Below are 16,375 nucleotides of genomic sequence, written 5' to 3'. Positions count from 1 at the left end.
CGCTATATCTTTGGTCCCACCTGGAGACCATTCTGCGGACGGGCCGAGCTGTCTGGACAATGCGGAATGACGAAGGTTCGGATACAGGTGCTTTAGGAAGGTTGGTAGAAGACTGAGACGACTTTGACTTTTTTTGCCCCTGGTGATCAGTGGCTGTCTGTCTCGCTGCACCCTGGGCTTTCGGCGCCAAGGTCCGAATTGCATGCGGAGAAGACTCAGCGATGGATGACTGGGGTTCAGTAATGGGCATAGAAGGGTTTGCAGTATTCGACCGGGCATTATTCCTGTGTGGCGACGGCTGAGCTTGTGTTGACTTTGTCATTGTCGGCTCCATAGCGGGAGAGTGTAAAGGGACAAATAAAGGATCCGGCGCAACCGACGCGATCGGACCACCTTCTGGCCTATTGGATTCAAGCAATGTTCCTTCTGTTTGTGTGTCGACAGTACCTGGCTCTGGGTCGGAAGCTGAATCAGAGCTGTCCAGAGTCAAAAATCTGTGCGCTTGTTCACGTTGACGGGCTCGCCTTAGCTCCAATCTTGCTTTCCTGGTTGCTATCTTAACAGCCCGCTTGTCTTTTCTGAGCTTCACAACGTCGAATACCGGTATACGGCCAGCTTTGATTTCGCGCTTTTTGGCATTCCACTCGTTGAGAGTTTCGGCCTGATCGAAGGAAGTTCGAGGTTCCCATGTAGACCGGATCAAGTCATAATTGGCCCACTTGACAAGATATTCACGCTGGCCATGCTTAAACCTCTCAGACAGGATCTCTTCCAGCTCGTATTCAGACGCTTGGTCACTCTCAACAGTCAGCTCTGATGAGTCGGAGTCTGTATTTGCTGGGTCATTGGAATCCCTCATCTCGATATCCGATGTCATTTTTGGAGCGTGTTGGGTACGGAAAAAAAAATTATTACCTCTCTTTGCTCGTGAAGATGTGTTGTTTAAGAAGCAGGGAAGCGTGGTGGCTCTTTTGAATGTGGAGGGCAAGAGCCATGAGGTTATTCAAGCCCAAAACTGTGGAGAGGACGCGGGCGTCACTTAAGATGGATATTGCTGCCCAAAGTTGGCAGTTCCAAAGTGAGGGACGTAAGAGCGGACAGGAGAGAAGAAGCCTCCAAGCCTCATTTCCCAACCACGCAGGCCATGCAGGTATCCATCATCAAAGGTTGGGCTCTCCAAAAGTATCAAAGCGCCGAGCGGCAAAGTCCCCACCACGTGACCTGGGCGTTAAGGAGACACTCCACCTGGAGGCATCACTCTCTCCCTATCGGCGCTGTTGCTGCATACTCTCCCCTGTGATTTTCTCCTTCCCCATACCCCCTTTCCCCGTCTTTCTTTCCCCTTTCACTCAAAATGGCCAACGATGAATACGATGTGAGTGCCCCCCCCCCACCATTTTTGTTTCGGCCAAAGTATTGACGGTGGCTACAGTTCCTCTTCAAAGGTAACGTTGCCTCGTGCGAGTGCAGCTGACTGGTGGCTTTGCTTCGTCGGCTTCTTTGCGCCTTCTTTGACCTGGATTCAACCAACTGTGATACTGACGGGAGGATAGTGGTGTTGATTGGAGACTCGGGTGTCGGTAAATCCAACCTGTTGAGTCGTTTCACCCGCAACGAGTTCAACCTGGACTCCAAGTCCACCATCGGCGTGGAGTTTGCGACTCGCTCGATCCAGGTCGACTCTAAGACCATCAAGGCACAGATCTGGGATACTGCCGGCCAAGAGCGCTACCGTGCCATTACCTCTGCCTACTACCGTGGCGCTGTCGGCGCCCTCCTCGTCTACGATATCAGCAAGCACCAGACCTACGACAATGTCAATCGGTGGTTGAAGGAGCTGCGGGACCATGCCGATTCTAATATCGTCATCATGCTCGTGGGTAACAAAAGCGATTTGCGGCACCTGCGTGCGGTCCCGACGGAGGAGGCCAAGCAATTTGCCAGTATGTTTTATCACCTTTTCCTCCAATGACAATTGGGGGGGGCTAGAATATGCTGACGCTGAACAGGCGAGAACAACCTCTCCTTCATTGAAACCTCCGCCCTTGACGCTAGCAACGTCGAACTTGCCTTCCAGAACATCCTCACAGGTGGGTCACCCTTCAACACACTCCGCGCGGGCAAACACTAAGTGGAAATTCCCAGAAATCTACCGTATCGTCTCCAGCAAGGCTCTCGACTCCGGCGAGTCGCAGAACCAGCCCGGCGACCGCCGCCCCGTGATCGACTTCACTCCGCAGGAAAACGAGCAGAAGCAGGGCTGCTGCTAGACCACTCGGGAGGATCCCGACCGCGACGACTCTTCTTTTACAATTGTGATATTGGAACGGCCTGTATCTGTGGTTACGGAGAGTGTAATATGACGCGAAGACGATACACAGGCAGGATCTGGTAGAGAGCATGGGGAAGATGGGTGTCTACCCGGACATATTTCCCGATAGTCGGACCTTTGTTTTCTTTCTTCTTGTTTCTTCTCCTGTTTCTGTTCATTTGCTCTGCGTGGTTCCCCAACGAAATTGATTTCTTTCCACCAGATAGATCACTTCTGATCTGTTCTCTCCCGTTGGTGCTGTGCGGTCGCGGGTGCAATGGACTTGGTAGGGCGTCCTTGTGGCTACGTGGGTTTGTATGGAGCCTTTTCGGAAAACCAGCATCGTTACTTTTCTCGTTCATTCTGGTCAACAGCTATTACTACTGTCTGTCTACCCCGTAACAAGAATAAGGCGCCCGTCGGGGGCGTGAGGAATGCGTAGCCAGCAGCCACGACGACACGGGGCCCACCTGCTCCACTCGGGGAATACTTAGGCAGTTTCTGATAACTATTTACCAGACGGATCATCATAATCATCACGCTAGGAGTAGGCAGACTGGTAGCCGAGTATGGGAATGCTCGAGGATGTCAATGGAGACTATGTGGTGACGGACTGTTTTCCAGGTCGAATCCATGTAGTACTGGAGACACCGACTATTCGTTAGGCAGGCACTATTCTACGAAACTAACCAAGCAGACGAAGGGAGATTCGGCGGCCAAGAGAACCCATGGTCAGCTTTCCTACGCTATCTACACATACAAGCTAAGCACTTTGTTGGGAAACATGACACTTTTGAAATTAACCAGTAAGAGACTTTTGCCCTGACGCCGTAGCAGACCATGATATCATCGCCTCAAATATACATGTAGTCGAAAAATCCCGTAGGTTGATGCAGTGTGCAACACTAAACCCCCCCCCCCCCCCCCCAAGATCCTTATGCGAAAAGCTTCCTCGTCTCCAGAGCATCCGGCTTCCGCGAGGAATTGTCTGTCAGACCCAGATCGGTCCTCTTCGCCATGCGGTCCGTTTGCACATCTCTGCGCTGGGCATACCGACCAGCCTTGCTCATGCGGATCTCGCGGCGCACCTGGTTCGGGCTGACATATTCCTTGTTCTCGTAGATGACGGGGCCACCGAAGCTGCCTTCCAGGATGACAATAGGTGTAAGGACAAAGCGAGGGCCAATCTCCACCAGCGACACCTCGGGCAAACCATCCTTGCCCTTTGGAACAGGCTTGGCAGTTTCTTCACCGTCCTTCTTGCTGCCGCCTTCAGATTCGCGGATCTCGTATACCCGAATCCAGATCTTGCCATCCACACCAAAGATACCGATAATTCTGTCAACAAAAGGCTTCATCCCCTTGACCCCACGCTTGGGGACACAAAATATACCGCGCAGCATTTCGCGAATGAGACCCCGGTATTCGTTACCTGGAGCACCCATGTCAGGGCCCTGTTCGTCAAATGACTTGTCGAAAACCACCACACCACGTCCACCCTTCAGGCAGTTGCCGGCAAACCCTGCGCCAAGTTCCCCCATAGTGTGCAGATTGTTGAGGTGGAACTTGATCGTGGGACCGTTCGGCGGGCGTGCAAGCCAGAGGTAAAGATCCTGGCCGTTCTTTCGAGCCTCGAGGAAGAAAATCATGTTGCATGAGTGCAGATCGGCCAGAGAGTTCAGCAAAAGGTTGTAGCCAGCCGTCTTCTTCTTGGTGTCCAGTTTGGTCTCTTTGTGGGTGTGTGGGAGGAGGGCACAGAGATCGGCCATCAGGTGTCGGTGACTAGGTCGCAAATTGCGCCGGTCAGTACAACTTGTTCTGTTGGAAGAGATTCGTAGACGTGTGTCTTACCGATGTGTCACGCCACGCGATGTCAGAATGAGCACCCGAGTCTTGGGCATGAAGCCAGCAGCAAGCTGCTTCTTGGCCGCCGCAATGCGATCCTCCTGATCTTCCTCCTCTTCGCTGTCGGTGGTGTCGTCCGCATCGTTGAGGAGTTCTTCCATTCCCACATCCATGTCCTCATCCATCTCCTCAGTCGGTTGCCGGGCCTTCTTCTTCGAAACTGTCTTGTAAACTGCTGCCATGGTGGTATGTGATTCTCGGACAGCGAGTGCAACTGAAACTGACTGCAGAAGCTTCGGAGAAAAGTTGGTGGCAGAATAATTTTGTTGCACACCGCCCGGTCCGATTACAAGTCACGTGCAGTCTACCCTTTCGGCCCGCTTTTTGGTCGGTTTTATTTCTGCCCACCGGCCCGTCAATAGTCATATCGCAGAGAATCACCGCCGAAAGACGCATTGGTATTATTCAGTGTTCCATTCCAGCAAACATCTCTGGCCCAATCCCGAGAATCCCTCCTGGGATACTTTAGCGCCGGCAATCCATATGGCGAACAGGAGCTTGTCAGCGACACTCCACTCCTGTTCTTTACAGTTCAAGGCATATAGCATCCCGGCGATGAAAGTATCTCCCGCGCCAACGGTACTTGGGCCTGTTAGTAGACGGCGTTGGTTTGCTTCAAGAAAGACTTCAACTTACTCTACTACTTGCAAGGCCCGTGCTGATAATTCATAAGCCGGTTTATGCAGGACGCTTCCTGTCGCCCTATCGAAAACACCGGCACCGTCCTGGCCCCAGGTACAGCATAGCAATGATCTGATGGCATGGGGCATTAGCGTTGATATTGTCGATTGGCGGGCATATAGCTTCTCACGCTTTTGGTGTCCGTTCTGATTGGTCGCTCAAGCATTCCAATGCCGACGTGTATCCGCAATTCTGTCGATAGCATTAGTGACATGATTAACTTGGCAGATTTACCAAGGCACCGAATTGCTTGCCTGAGCCCATGTCTTGGAGTAGAAGACAACATCAGCTTCCTCTGCAAGCTCCTGCAGTCCAGGACGACCGGGCTTCTCGACCTCGACGCTAATACGGACAGAAGGAACTTCCTTTCGAAGGTGCTGAATGCATTGCAATGTCACATCCGGCATTCGACCCTGGGAGACTGTTAGCGACCATATATCAATGTTAACTTTTATCATCCCGACCGACCTCAAAATGGAACCAGGCAGCTTGATGCCCTAGTATATCAGCGATGGTAACGAATTCATCGACAGTCATCTCTGGGAGATCATTATAATTGACAATAGTCCTGCTGCCGCTGAGCTCGCCTTTGATGATGTAACTCGATGCGGGCTCCTGAAAGTTCTCCCGGTAAATGCAATGATCAAGTTGGACATGCGGTTCGAGTGTAGAGCGTATTCGCTGGGATGCGATGGATGACCTTGCTGGCAGAACCGAGACCAGATGCAAGGGCAGCTCTTGCCCGGATGGCGTATTGCGGGTTAGTTGCTGTAGCACCTCTAGGGTATTCGGGCAATTTCCACCTCGCCGACGAGCAATGCTTGATGCTCGAAGCTTCTCATCTTCACTAGGGTAATATGGAGTGCTAATCATTTGAGCGGTATGAGAAGGCATTCCGGTTTAAGGATCTTGATGGACGGGGAAATGGTCCGGACCTACGTGAGAATGGTGTCCAGATAGCATGCGCCAACTGCAACCAACGACATTGGATTTTCAGGTTCCAATACTCTGTCTCTAGTCCAATGTAGCGACTGTGTAGCATCAATCCGGTGCATCAACCCAGTCTATGATAAGATTCTTAATCAGTGAATGTCGATTTGGGTGATGAGGGGCAGATTAGTCATGGGTTGGTGGGCTTCCAACCTTGGAAGGTTGGAACCTTTCCAAGCATGGATGTATGTACAAGTCAATCGGTTTCTGGGGGCAGAGACTCTCCCATTCCTCGGCTATCTTATGTGAGTTAAATGTCGCGATCAGCTTACTGATCAATGGCCCTCGACGAAATATTGAATTTCCTCTCCCGAGGTCCCATCAATACGAACTACTCATACTACTCTTCTTAATTGATCCACTCGTTTGTAGCTTGTCTCTATTCAACAATGAGATCAAACTACCCTCCCTCAGCAACTTTCCCCACTGTTTGAAGGATGCTTGCTTCTACAAGGTTTTTGTCATAAATCTGTTTGCCGCTGCAGCGCACAAGGGCATCCACGCCATTGCAGAGTCGATGCTAGCTACTTACGTGAGCCGGGAATTTTGCGTTCTTCAATGATGGCGTTTCTTTCAAAGAATTATTTGCTGGTTTAGTTTATGGGATTTGGAGTATAACCATGGCAAAGCTTTGTTTGATACCGTTTGCATATTTGCGTTGCTGGAGTGGTGGTGTCTTTTTGTACATTTGACTGTCCACCAATTATATATTTGACCCCCGGTGTGCTAGACTGACGTGGACTAACCATCTCACTCACATCCCCAACATACTAATTATCCATCATCCACTCAAACCTCTCCGTTCACCATCAAATCCAATATTCCTGTGATATTGGGGTCTCAACCAATCACCATGGGTCCACGGGGGAAGATGCTGGACACTGATGGTCCAACTCCCAAGTTCCTCTATGCCATAATCAAGCAGCTTGACTTGAAAATTGTAGGTTATTTTACTGTCAGTGAACTGGGAGGTTGACAGCTAATCGACCAGCAACAGATTGACTGGAACCGGGTTGCATCTGACCTCGCAATATCTAATGGCCATGCTGCCCGCATGCGCTATTCTCGGTTTAGAAACCAAATGGAAGGACCACTCGCGCGCCGCCCCAGGAAGAAAAATCCCAAGAAAGGGGAAAAGGAAGGTCTCCAAGTCGACATGTCGAATTCAACACAAGCCCCCAATTTGTCCTTGACGGGATTCATACCCCCAAAGTTGGAACCCGTTGATTTCTCACCGGGCTCCAACACCTTCATCAAGTGCGAAGCAGACGTGAAGATCCCAGGAGCTCAAACGCAGCCGGAATTCCCTGAATATCATCCATGGCCTCCAGCATGGACACACACGTCCGGATCAACTGGCGCAACACTTCCACCTCAGATCTCTTCATACAGCTCACACGGCGTGCCATTTACTATGCCTTCTGGTCCATCATCCTCGCATTCATCGGCAAGCACACCTCATTATGGGCCATCATACCCCTCATACTCGCTACCATATGATGCATCCATGCCAGACTTCACCATGCAGCAGCCTGTTTATCAGAATGCGTCATCAGAGTCCTGGGAGCCCCATGTGTCTTTTGTGCAAGAGGCCGCGCCAGTAAAGGTCGAAATTGATCTAGAGACTTCAGCGATCAAAGAGGAAAACGACTTTTTGGTTAGAGTCGAGGAGTTTGATTTGGACTAGGTAGACTTTTGCCGTTCGGATCAGGGTGGGAGTCCGCGAAAAGATTGTCCTTATTGTGTCTTTTGATGGGTTTTCTAGTGGACTTGATTCTAGGCTGCGGTCTTCCAGAATGTGTTTGAAGTTACTAATTGAGTTTCAAATGCAGAATGTAAAATCTGTAGTAAGAAGGATACTCAATCTTGCATGCTGTCTAGAAATTGAGAATAGGTTGAATGCGCCGCATAGTTACTTCAAATGCGCTAAATGGGGTTCATAGGCAATTCTACCCAGGCACATCTTGGGGCTATGCCTCATTGGTTATGAAGTAAGAAAGCACTCTGAGTGCTCCTAAATCGATCAAAATTCGTCTTTCCATCTAATTATCCTTCTTTGAAAGACCAGGACATTCCAAATCCACCATCCAAAATTACCATGGATGATATCGTCCACGACACCCTATGTCATTCTATCCTTTCTGCAGGCGATTTCGAATCAGAGCCAAAGCTTTACTGCCACAAATTAGAGCACAGTGTTTCTCTACGGATCTCAAGTCTGTAGCTAGCGCCTCCCATGGAAATTACTGGTGCCTATTTCTTGGCCTAGTCTCTAAAATGTTTCGACTATGAGGCGAAAAAGGCAATCCCCTACCAGTGAACAACTTCTAGTTTATTCCAGGATGTCAAAAGTCCAACATAGATTCACATGGCCGCCTTGTATCCCCGCGGGCTTTCTACCTAGAATAAGTGGGATCCAAAAGGTCTTGAACCATATATAGTTTGATATTGCTGAGTGTCTTTTACCTAATCTATCTGGGAACCGAGTCCGTTAAAAGGCATATGCAGCAGAAATCCTTCGTTGAAACAGTACGCGCCTGATCCAGGTAGTCATATCAAAGAAGATGATAGCCACTAGAGCCGCCCCAATCGGTGTAGATCTAGCAGCTGAAATAAAAGCAGTACTCCAAGACCCAACTCCAGAAGGAAGGAAAGATTCTCATCACACATATTGCGGTGGGGTATCACATCAACATAGAATGCAACAACGCTTGGGTAATGAAGGATATCGCCAGTGGAATATCAGAATCCACTAGGTTAAATATCCGCCATCACCGATTCAACAATTTTGCGCTTATACTGTGATAGAGCGCGGTCTTTCTTTTGCACCTGGGCCCGAAGCTTCAGGTAACGTTGTTTCCAGGTAGCATCAGGGGCCGAATCGTCTAAATTATCCTCTTCTAACTCATAGGTCGCCAATTCCGTAGACTCTGGTTGTTTTTCGGTGACTTGGACAGGGTGATGGGATCCGTCAGCAGCAGTAAATCCTTGACCAAATGGTCCAAGCACGATCTGCATCGAGAAGCGGCCTGATGGCTGATATTCGAAATTGACGCTGTATCGGACCCCGTTTGCGGGTGCTTCGGAGCCAGGCGGTTGGTCAGCTCGATTGGAACTTGTCACGGGCTGCTCGACATTCACAGTGGTCGATGCTGAACGAGAAGCAGTGAGCCCAAACTGGTGAGCAATGCCAAGATGGAAAGCCATAAGGATAGAATGCAGTTCAACTGGCAGCTGTGAATGCCAGGATGACAGATTTACAACAATTGCCGAAGCAAGAGAATGAGCTTCATCAGGGCGGAGAGGTGTTGGCTGTCCCACCAGACGTGCCCGCATTAGCTCACCAGTCATGGCGTGGACAATATCATCCATGGTAATTTTGGATGGTGGATTTGGAACGTCCTGGCCTTTCCCCATTTGACTACTGCCCAGAGAACGTGAGTTTTCTGCGAGGTGTAGCTCCTGGTTTCCTTCGGCCCTCGAAACGACTGCTCCATTCACGCCATTCACCAACAATGTGGGGGGAGTTGCGAGTCGGACTGGTGCACCCATATGCTGAGGAACCTGTAGTTGAAGTTTCTCAGGTCTTCCATGGGTACCTGGAGTGGGCGATTGGCCGTGGGGCGCGTTCAACACAGCATGGGAATGATTATGGTCAACAACCAGGGGAGAGGATTGTGGGATAGAATGTGGCGGAAACTGCGAGGATTCGCGACTTGGAGTAACTTGAAATGTGGAAAAGGACCCGGATGATGATTTATTGGGCGGTCTTCCTCGATTCTTCCCGCTTGCTGAGCCATTACTGTTAGGCCAAGCAGACGAGACTGCAGGCCCATGTCTTCTTTTAGCACGACTCTTCTCTCCAGAGGACGGCGTAACAGCAGAGCGTGGTTCAGCAGACATGATAAACTCGGGTGGTTGATTACCTCGGGGTATAATTGCGGACTGCGGGTAGCCAGCGGGAGTAGTCTCGCGTTCCGGCAGTCTCCAACGCAGCTCTTGACCTTGTTGATCTGATGTACCAGGCGGTGGAAAGGATGAAGACGCCGTTATCCACGGATCATCATCAGGGAAAGCGCTGAAGGGTATGGCACTTGGTGGAAAGGTGACACCATGGTTCTGAAAGGCACCCTTTTGTAAGCCGGCTGCCGATGTGTCCAACGAAGGCCGCTTAGCCGGTTTCTCCTCTTCAAACTCTCTTTCGTCTGCTCTTTTCCTTCCTCGCTTGGGCTTCCATTCTGGAACCAGAGCTCGGAGAGCAAGGTCTTCCTCCAGCGGTACACCATCGCGAGACTCGCTCACGAATGGACCAGAAGGGGGAAGTTGGGTGTAATACGGATGGGGATGCCCCAGGCAATACTCGAAGAAGGAGTCGACATGCATAGCTCGCATCCAACGCTATATGCCGTTAGAAATTGGTCAAGACGGTGTAGAGTGCTAACTTACCTTGAGCCGAACTGAATACTGTTGCACTTTCTGCGTACTTTGCTTCTTCTCCATTGAAGGAGGCTCGACACCCAGCTCAATTGCCAGTTGGATCCAAGTCTTGAGCTCCTTATTATCCAACTTCCGAATCAGCTCAAAGAGCGTAAATACACTGAAATTCTTGCCATCACTGCGTGGAGGGCAACGGAACGTCTTCCGAAGTTCGGAGGTATCGACTGAAGATGGGACATTGGGATTGCAGTAAAGAATAAATACGACGTAGGCGTCGTCAATACTCTCGTCAGTTATATCTCGTGATGGTAACGCCCGAGACTCTGCCTGGTCGGCTGCGTCTTTCATTTGCTGATGACGAAGCGCGTCGAAGACAGGTGGAGACATAGACGGCCCGGAGCGAGCGGCCGATGGGGGAGGGATAGTGGAGCGCACTCCCTTCGGGGATGATTGTAGACTTCTCGGCGTATCTTTTCGATGCAACGATGGTGACCTATTGGGATCTAGCTGGCTGCGACCACTGCCCAGAGAGGAAGCACTTTGAAGCGTCGACTCCAAGGTTGGCGGGTACCGAGCGTATTGTTGAACGACCATTTGAGACGCACCGAGCTCGCCTTGGCTCGTGCGATCGGTCGAATCCATGACGACAGGCAGTGTAGCCTCCTTTGAACTGTCAACGACGTCGCCAACTCCCACGGGAAACAAAGAGATCAGTGCAGACTCGCGAACACGAGTTTCATGAATCGCATCGATCAGTCGTTAACATGGTCCGGTTCAAGGATTGGTGTTCTGTACACTTTACAGGGTTCAAAGCAAGCAGGACCAGCAATGGACGAGAACTCAGATGGCAATCAGCGAGCTCCCACGAGGAAGTTCGCCCCGAGGTGGCTGGAAGCGCCGTCCTTGAGCTCACCCGGAGTTCTATTTTGGGCGCATATAGTGCCACCAGATAGAGTCTAGCGTTAGTGCCTGAGGGCGGGGGTTTCTGCCTGGAGGGGTCACGGGAGGGCTAGTCTGCGAACGGCTTAGCGCCCCGCTGCATCTTCTTATCGATAACGCCAATCGCTCCTGCCGTTCCATCCGCAGGCCCTGGACAAGTTTCATTCATCCCACGTCCGTTGATTGCCACCTGCTCATTTCATCTCATCATTGCTCTAAGGTCGCAAGCCCCGAGACAATGTTTTCCACCATCACAACTACGCCCTAGCTGTGAAATTATCCACAATGGCGCCATCACGCTCCGATGCGCGCTCGAGGTCCACCCGGCCCGTCCGTCAATCCCGCACGAAGGTTCAGACGTACCATGAAGAGACGACCTCAGAAGACGAAACGACCCGCCAACATGGATCGGCTGATGAGAATCCCAGACGAGCGTCGGTCTCTCTGCGCCCGCGGAACACAACGGCAGTGCGCCCATCCTACCGTGAAGAGTCGACCGATGCCAGTTCCACAGAGATATCAGATGAAAGCGATGTTGACACTGGCCAAGCAACACCCGTTGGGCCGCAATCGACTGTGCTTTATCCGGCCTCTGAGCTGCTTACTACACCTGCTCCTCCATCGACAACTCGCACCTCACAACGCACTCGGCGCCAACCACCCAGCCGGCCAAAACAGACCAGAAGCCAGAAGAACAAGCGTAGCCAAAAGAGAGGCAGAGATCTCGGTAGACCACTGAACAAACGGGCCAAACTCGACACGTCTGAGGCGATCTTTGTGGGCTCCGGAGTCATTCCTCCTTGGCAAACGTTGCCTTACCAAGTCCTCTTAGAGATCTTCTGGCATGCGTCTTTTCCACTGGTCGACGAGAAACAGCCTGGAAACCAAGCGCCTATTAAATGGCTCTTGAACGTTGCTCTTCTATGTCGAAGCTTCCATGAACCGGCTCTGGCTGCCCTCTATTACTCCCCCCCTTTGGCCTCTGGTTACAAGAGTCATGGTTTGCTAAGGCTGGTCTCTATGCCACCGAGCTCTCTGTCGATGAACTACGCGGGCAAGATTAGGGAACTTCATGTGGACGCTGAACAGATTCTTGGTTACAAGAGTGGCCCTACGCTGGGCTACTTTGACCTAGGCCAATTGATTCAGAAAACGCCTCGGGTGCACACCCTGCGTCTTTATCACCACGAGGACTTCATCGTTGGGATGCCACCTTGGAATCTTGGCTTATCGAAGTGGAACTACCCGCCTTCGCTGTTCTCGGCCATTGCTGAGAGTGAGCTTCTTCTCCGTAGCTGGGACTGGAATGGTCGATTTCTCGAAACTCTTGATCTTCTTCCTTTAATGCTGGAGAAACATCTGTTGCCTGCTTTCCAAAGGATCAAGAAGCTCAGACTCGTCCACCTTTTCGATCCTGATAGAGAGAACACATCCACGAGAGAAGCTGCTATTGCTTCGGCCACGAGAGAGGCTGCCTTTGCCACGGCTCTCAAGGCACTACCCGAGCTCGAGGACTTGGAATTCATCGAGTGTACTCTCGTCAGTGCATCCCTGTTGCCCCAGCTCCCGTTAACAATCCGCTCGCTCACGCTGTGCAATTGCGACCGCATCTTCTCGCCACATATCTCAGAGTTTTTGAAAACCCACGGTGCGCAGCTTCGACAGCTAAACCTCAGTCACAATCGACACTTGAACATGTGCTTTATCACTACTCTCGCTCGGGATTGCCCCAGACTGGAGAAGTTCAAGATGGACATCTCCATCCATGACTGGTCTAGCTACCATGACACTGATCCCCATTTCAGTGATCTCCTTTTTCACACCGAGGTTCCAACATGGCCCCGAACATTGCGGGAAATTGAGTTGATCCAACTTCGGCACTGGGATGCGGATGTTGCTGAGACTTTTTTCAAGTCTTTGATTGACGCGGCACCGAACCTTCCTTATCTGCGACGATTGGAAATATCGGCTATCCTCGAGATTGGATGGCGTGCGCGTGCTAATTTCCGTGAGCGATGGATTGGGCGGTTCGAAAAGGTTTTCCTACGCCAGAGCCCGCCTCCAAACCCGGATCTCCGTTCCCTACGAAAGCGTCCGCTACGACAAGAACAGCTTCCTATTCATGTCGATGATCCAGCGCACGCAAACACTACATGCAACGGTCCTTCTGCTCCATCGACGCGCCAGAGCTCGCGTCTGTCTCACCGCAAGGTGTCCGAAGCATCCGAAAGCACAAACTTCCAATCAGTCACTTCTCCTTCAGAGATCGAAGACATGGATGTGCAGGGGATGTGTGACATCGTTGCGATTCGAATTGACAATCAGCGGCCCACCGAAACGCAGTTCAACGAAAACGACTTCCTAGACGACGAGCTCAGTGGCGACGAAGAGTGGGACGGTGAAGATTATGAACCTGGAGATGTCCATGCCTGGTGAACTTCGCGATTTCTGTTTCTTATTGGTTAGGTTCGTTCCTCGGGGCGCATGGAATTATGATAGGGCGTTATGCATACGGAGGCTACTGGGTTGGGTAGAACGGACGGTGTCTATTATCCTGCTTGTGTTATTTTCAGTTGTTTTCCTTTTTTTATGGGCTGGAACTCGGGAAGGGTCTCTCATCAGGTTAGAATCATAGTTTACGCAACTTAGCTAGACGTGCAATGTACCAATAGTTTCAAGGTTAACTCTACTCGATGCGTCAGCCGTGTTTCGCGATCGCCAAGCCAACCTTGGCAAAGGCCGGGGCCCCACAGGATCGCCTCGCGCGCCGCCTTGGACACATCGCATCCCCTTCCTCTAGGTTGCTCCCGACCTTCTTCGTGCCTTGTTTAACCTCGTCTCTTCGTGAAGAATGGCGCAAGATGCTCCTGCGGACACAGCTGGGCCGTCTTCCCCACCCCCTCGACTACCCGAGGGATGGTAAGTCTGTTCCGCGTGACAATCTTCCTCTCCAATGTTGACGACCTGTGTCCAGGCTCCCCCAGTGGGAAGGGGTCCAGCGGAAATGGTACTTCGTACAACGAGCGACAGGCAAGTCGCAATGGGAGATACCCACCGAACCGGTCGTGCTCACTCCATCGACAACGCCGACGTCCATTGGGACCGGTCCGTCGCAAGCACCGCTCTCGCGGCCATCAACAAACAGTCCTCGGATGACCGGAAGCGGCACAACCTTGGCGGAGCGGATTGAGTCTACGGCGAACAGTGCGAAATATTCCGTAGGGAATCGCGCTCATTATGTCTGCATAAGCGTTGCGAGAGTGGCACTGATGGCGGGATAGAGCTCCCTTGACGCACAAGTCAATGAACAGTCCGAGAATCTACCGCATGAGCATTCAGGGATGTCGGGTCATTATTCGAATCAAACCGACCAACGCCTAGCCCATCATTATGGCCAATATGTTGCCTCAACTCAAGGTGGATATGAACCCGTATGTCGGATCCTCCTTTGATTGATGCCCGTGTGTATCTCTGATCTCAGCCAAGGAGCCGTTGAACCAAAGGTCTATTGATATTGGCAATGGATCGACATTATTTCATCCAGCAAATGCATATCCAGCACATGCCATGGGCCAACAAGCTTTGACGCAAGATCTCTTCAGGCCCCACTGGGGCAACAGTACCGAGATGACACAAGGCCATCAAAGTGGTATTGGCGTGGGAATGAATAAAGCCCCCTTCCAGCCGTTTACTTCAGACCCCTACAGGCATAATTCGTCGGCGTATCAACCCTCGGGGACTCTTCGGGAAGGGCACATTCCAAGTCCTGGGGGCGGATTCCCGCCATCTCAACCCCAATGGCAGCTCAATCAACAGCCACCTTTTCCACACGCCCCACATCAATCAATCGCGCCAAATTTCGGCACGGCGGACCTATCGCAGTCTTTCTATGGCTCATGCCTCACGCCGCAAACCACTGCACAATCTCCAGGGGACTTTGCTTCGCGGTCATCTCTATCTTCCAACCCGTCTCTTCGCGGCGGTGATTTTGGTGCTAGTCGAGATAATTTGCAAGCAACTCAAGATCCCTTCCTATCGAATTCACGCATCGGTATGGACCATACGCAATCAATACTTGGATCGCCCATGTCTCGATCCCATTTACAGCAGAGCACCACGTTCCAGCAATCAAGAGGGCCGGGTCCAGTTGGATATTTTCCACCATACGGATATTCCTCGCAGTCTCCAATTGTCCAGGGCCAACGCCACAGTACCACGATGGCTCGAACCCACTCAGGGACGACCTACAATTCAATAGCGTCTCCTACTTCCTTGGAAAACCATGGCAGAGCTCATGATTATCAGAACACCCCTATGCAGGCAGGCGCTCAGCAATATCTGCCTCACCAACCGGACAATACTAGTGGGACTAGCGGTCCCCTAGGCGTAAGTCAGGGCCAATCGACCATTCCGGATCTCAGGCAATCCCGAATAGCAGCCTCAGATCCTCAGTTCATCAGTGGGCCTTGGGCGTCCTCAACACCGCCTACCTCTACACCCCAAGCCCCTACCTAACATGAATGACGGGTCAATGTCTCAGTGACCAAGCCTTGTCTCTATTGGCGAATTCCGCGCATCTTAGCATATCCCGCTCTTTTTCCTTTCCTGTTCGTGATAGATTTTCAACTCGTCCTCGGCAGACTTCTGGCTGTACCACATCCCGTACTTGATTTCGACTTAAATTCATCATGTCTGCCCCTGGCTAGAATACTTTCATCCCGTCTTGAGTATGATCCATCTGGGATTTTCCCAATTCCATTCCGCGATGATCGTGAGAAGACGGTCCCTTTGAGGCATTTCTTGCCGTGCGCCCAGTCAACCACGCCAGAGTACGACGACGCTCGGTATTAGGCTGGAAATATTCACACAAAAACTACTCTCGCCGTATAGGCAGTCGCCGTTGCCGCGGGGCAAAACAAGATATCGTTGAGACATTATTGTTGAGCCACGTATTGGCGCCAGGCCGCCAAAACGAGCCACTTCTCGAGTAGATTAATTGTTTATGTCGTATAGGCAGCGATATGGCGGTCCGCATCTGGAGAATCTACCTAGGTATCTAGTGAGTAGAGATTGTATCTAGTGAAAGTCACTTCACTGCTTCTTTCCGTGGTT

General features: G+C 51.3%; 8 protein-coding genes across 8 annotated transcripts; 4 read left to right on the top strand and 4 right to left on the bottom strand.

Annotated features, from left to right (window-relative positions):
* Positions 1–278: 278 nt before the first annotated feature.
* N7459_004495 (chromo domain-containing protein) lies at positions 279–877 on the bottom strand (the record flags this gene model as incomplete). The annotated part of the gene is made up of 2 exons (XM_056943679.1): positions 279–328; positions 448–877. The coding sequence occupies 2 exons, from the start codon at positions 875–877 to the stop codon at positions 279–281; spliced, it is 480 nt and encodes a 159-aa protein (XP_056800562.1).
* Positions 878–1,354: 477 nt separating this feature from the next.
* N7459_004494 (Rab family GTPase) lies at positions 1,355–2,270 on the top strand (the record flags this gene model as incomplete). Its single annotated transcript, XM_056943678.1, has 5 exons — positions 1,355–1,375; positions 1,433–1,445; positions 1,554–1,943; positions 2,010–2,090; positions 2,146–2,270. 5 exons carry the CDS (start codon positions 1,355–1,357, stop codon positions 2,268–2,270), a joined length of 630 nt encoding a protein of 209 aa, XP_056800561.1.
* A 976-nt stretch (positions 2,271–3,246) lies between these two features.
* On the bottom strand, positions 3,247–4,398 carry N7459_004493 (ribosome biogenesis protein BRX1; the record flags this gene model as incomplete). The annotated part of the gene is made up of 2 exons (XM_056943677.1): positions 3,247–4,093; positions 4,163–4,398. The coding sequence occupies 2 exons, from the start codon at positions 4,396–4,398 to the stop codon at positions 3,247–3,249; spliced, it is 1,083 nt and encodes a 360-aa protein (XP_056800560.1).
* Positions 4,399–4,617: 219 nt separating this feature from the next.
* On the bottom strand, positions 4,618–5,770 carry N7459_004492 (pfkB family kinase; the record flags this gene model as incomplete). The annotated part of the gene is made up of 5 exons (XM_056943676.1): positions 4,618–4,798; positions 4,853–4,969; positions 5,028–5,089; positions 5,140–5,310; positions 5,366–5,770. The coding sequence occupies 5 exons, from the start codon at positions 5,768–5,770 to the stop codon at positions 4,618–4,620; spliced, it is 936 nt and encodes a 311-aa protein (XP_056800559.1).
* A 970-nt stretch (positions 5,771–6,740) lies between these two features.
* N7459_004491 (uncharacterized protein) lies at positions 6,741–7,574 on the top strand (the record flags this gene model as incomplete). Its single annotated transcript, XM_056943675.1, has 2 exons — positions 6,741–6,827; positions 6,885–7,574. 2 exons carry the CDS (start codon positions 6,741–6,743, stop codon positions 7,572–7,574), a joined length of 777 nt encoding a protein of 258 aa, XP_056800558.1.
* Positions 7,575–8,644: 1,070 nt separating this feature from the next.
* On the bottom strand, positions 8,645–10,966 carry abp2 (putative ARS binding protein Abp2; the record flags this gene model as incomplete). Its single annotated transcript, XM_056943674.1, has 2 exons — positions 8,645–10,285; positions 10,334–10,966. The coding sequence occupies 2 exons, from the start codon at positions 10,964–10,966 to the stop codon at positions 8,645–8,647; spliced, it is 2,274 nt and encodes a 757-aa protein (XP_056800557.1).
* Positions 10,967–11,548: 582 nt separating this feature from the next.
* Positions 11,549–13,699, top strand: N7459_004489 (uncharacterized protein; the record flags this gene model as incomplete). Its single annotated transcript, XM_056943673.1, has 1 exon — positions 11,549–13,699. The coding sequence occupies one exon, from the start codon at positions 11,549–11,551 to the stop codon at positions 13,697–13,699; it is 2,151 nt and encodes a 716-aa protein (XP_056800556.1).
* Positions 13,700–14,114: 415 nt separating this feature from the next.
* Positions 14,115–15,778, top strand: N7459_004488 (WW domain-containing protein; the record flags this gene model as incomplete). Its single annotated transcript, XM_056943672.1, has 4 exons — positions 14,115–14,182; positions 14,238–14,481; positions 14,545–14,694; positions 14,750–15,778. 4 exons carry the CDS (start codon positions 14,115–14,117, stop codon positions 15,776–15,778), a joined length of 1,491 nt encoding a protein of 496 aa, XP_056800555.1.
* Positions 15,779–16,375: the final 597 nt, after the last annotated feature.

This window comes from Penicillium hispanicum (assembly GCF_028827665.1).
Source record: "Penicillium hispanicum strain IBT 35686 chromosome Unknown utg000004l_segment0_segment0, whole genome shotgun sequence".
NCBI classification, from domain to species: Eukaryota; Fungi; Ascomycota; class Eurotiomycetes; order Eurotiales; family Aspergillaceae; genus Penicillium; species Penicillium hispanicum.
The sequence above is the reverse complement of the archived record's forward strand: the minus strand, read 5'-3'. Positions and strand labels throughout refer to the sequence as shown.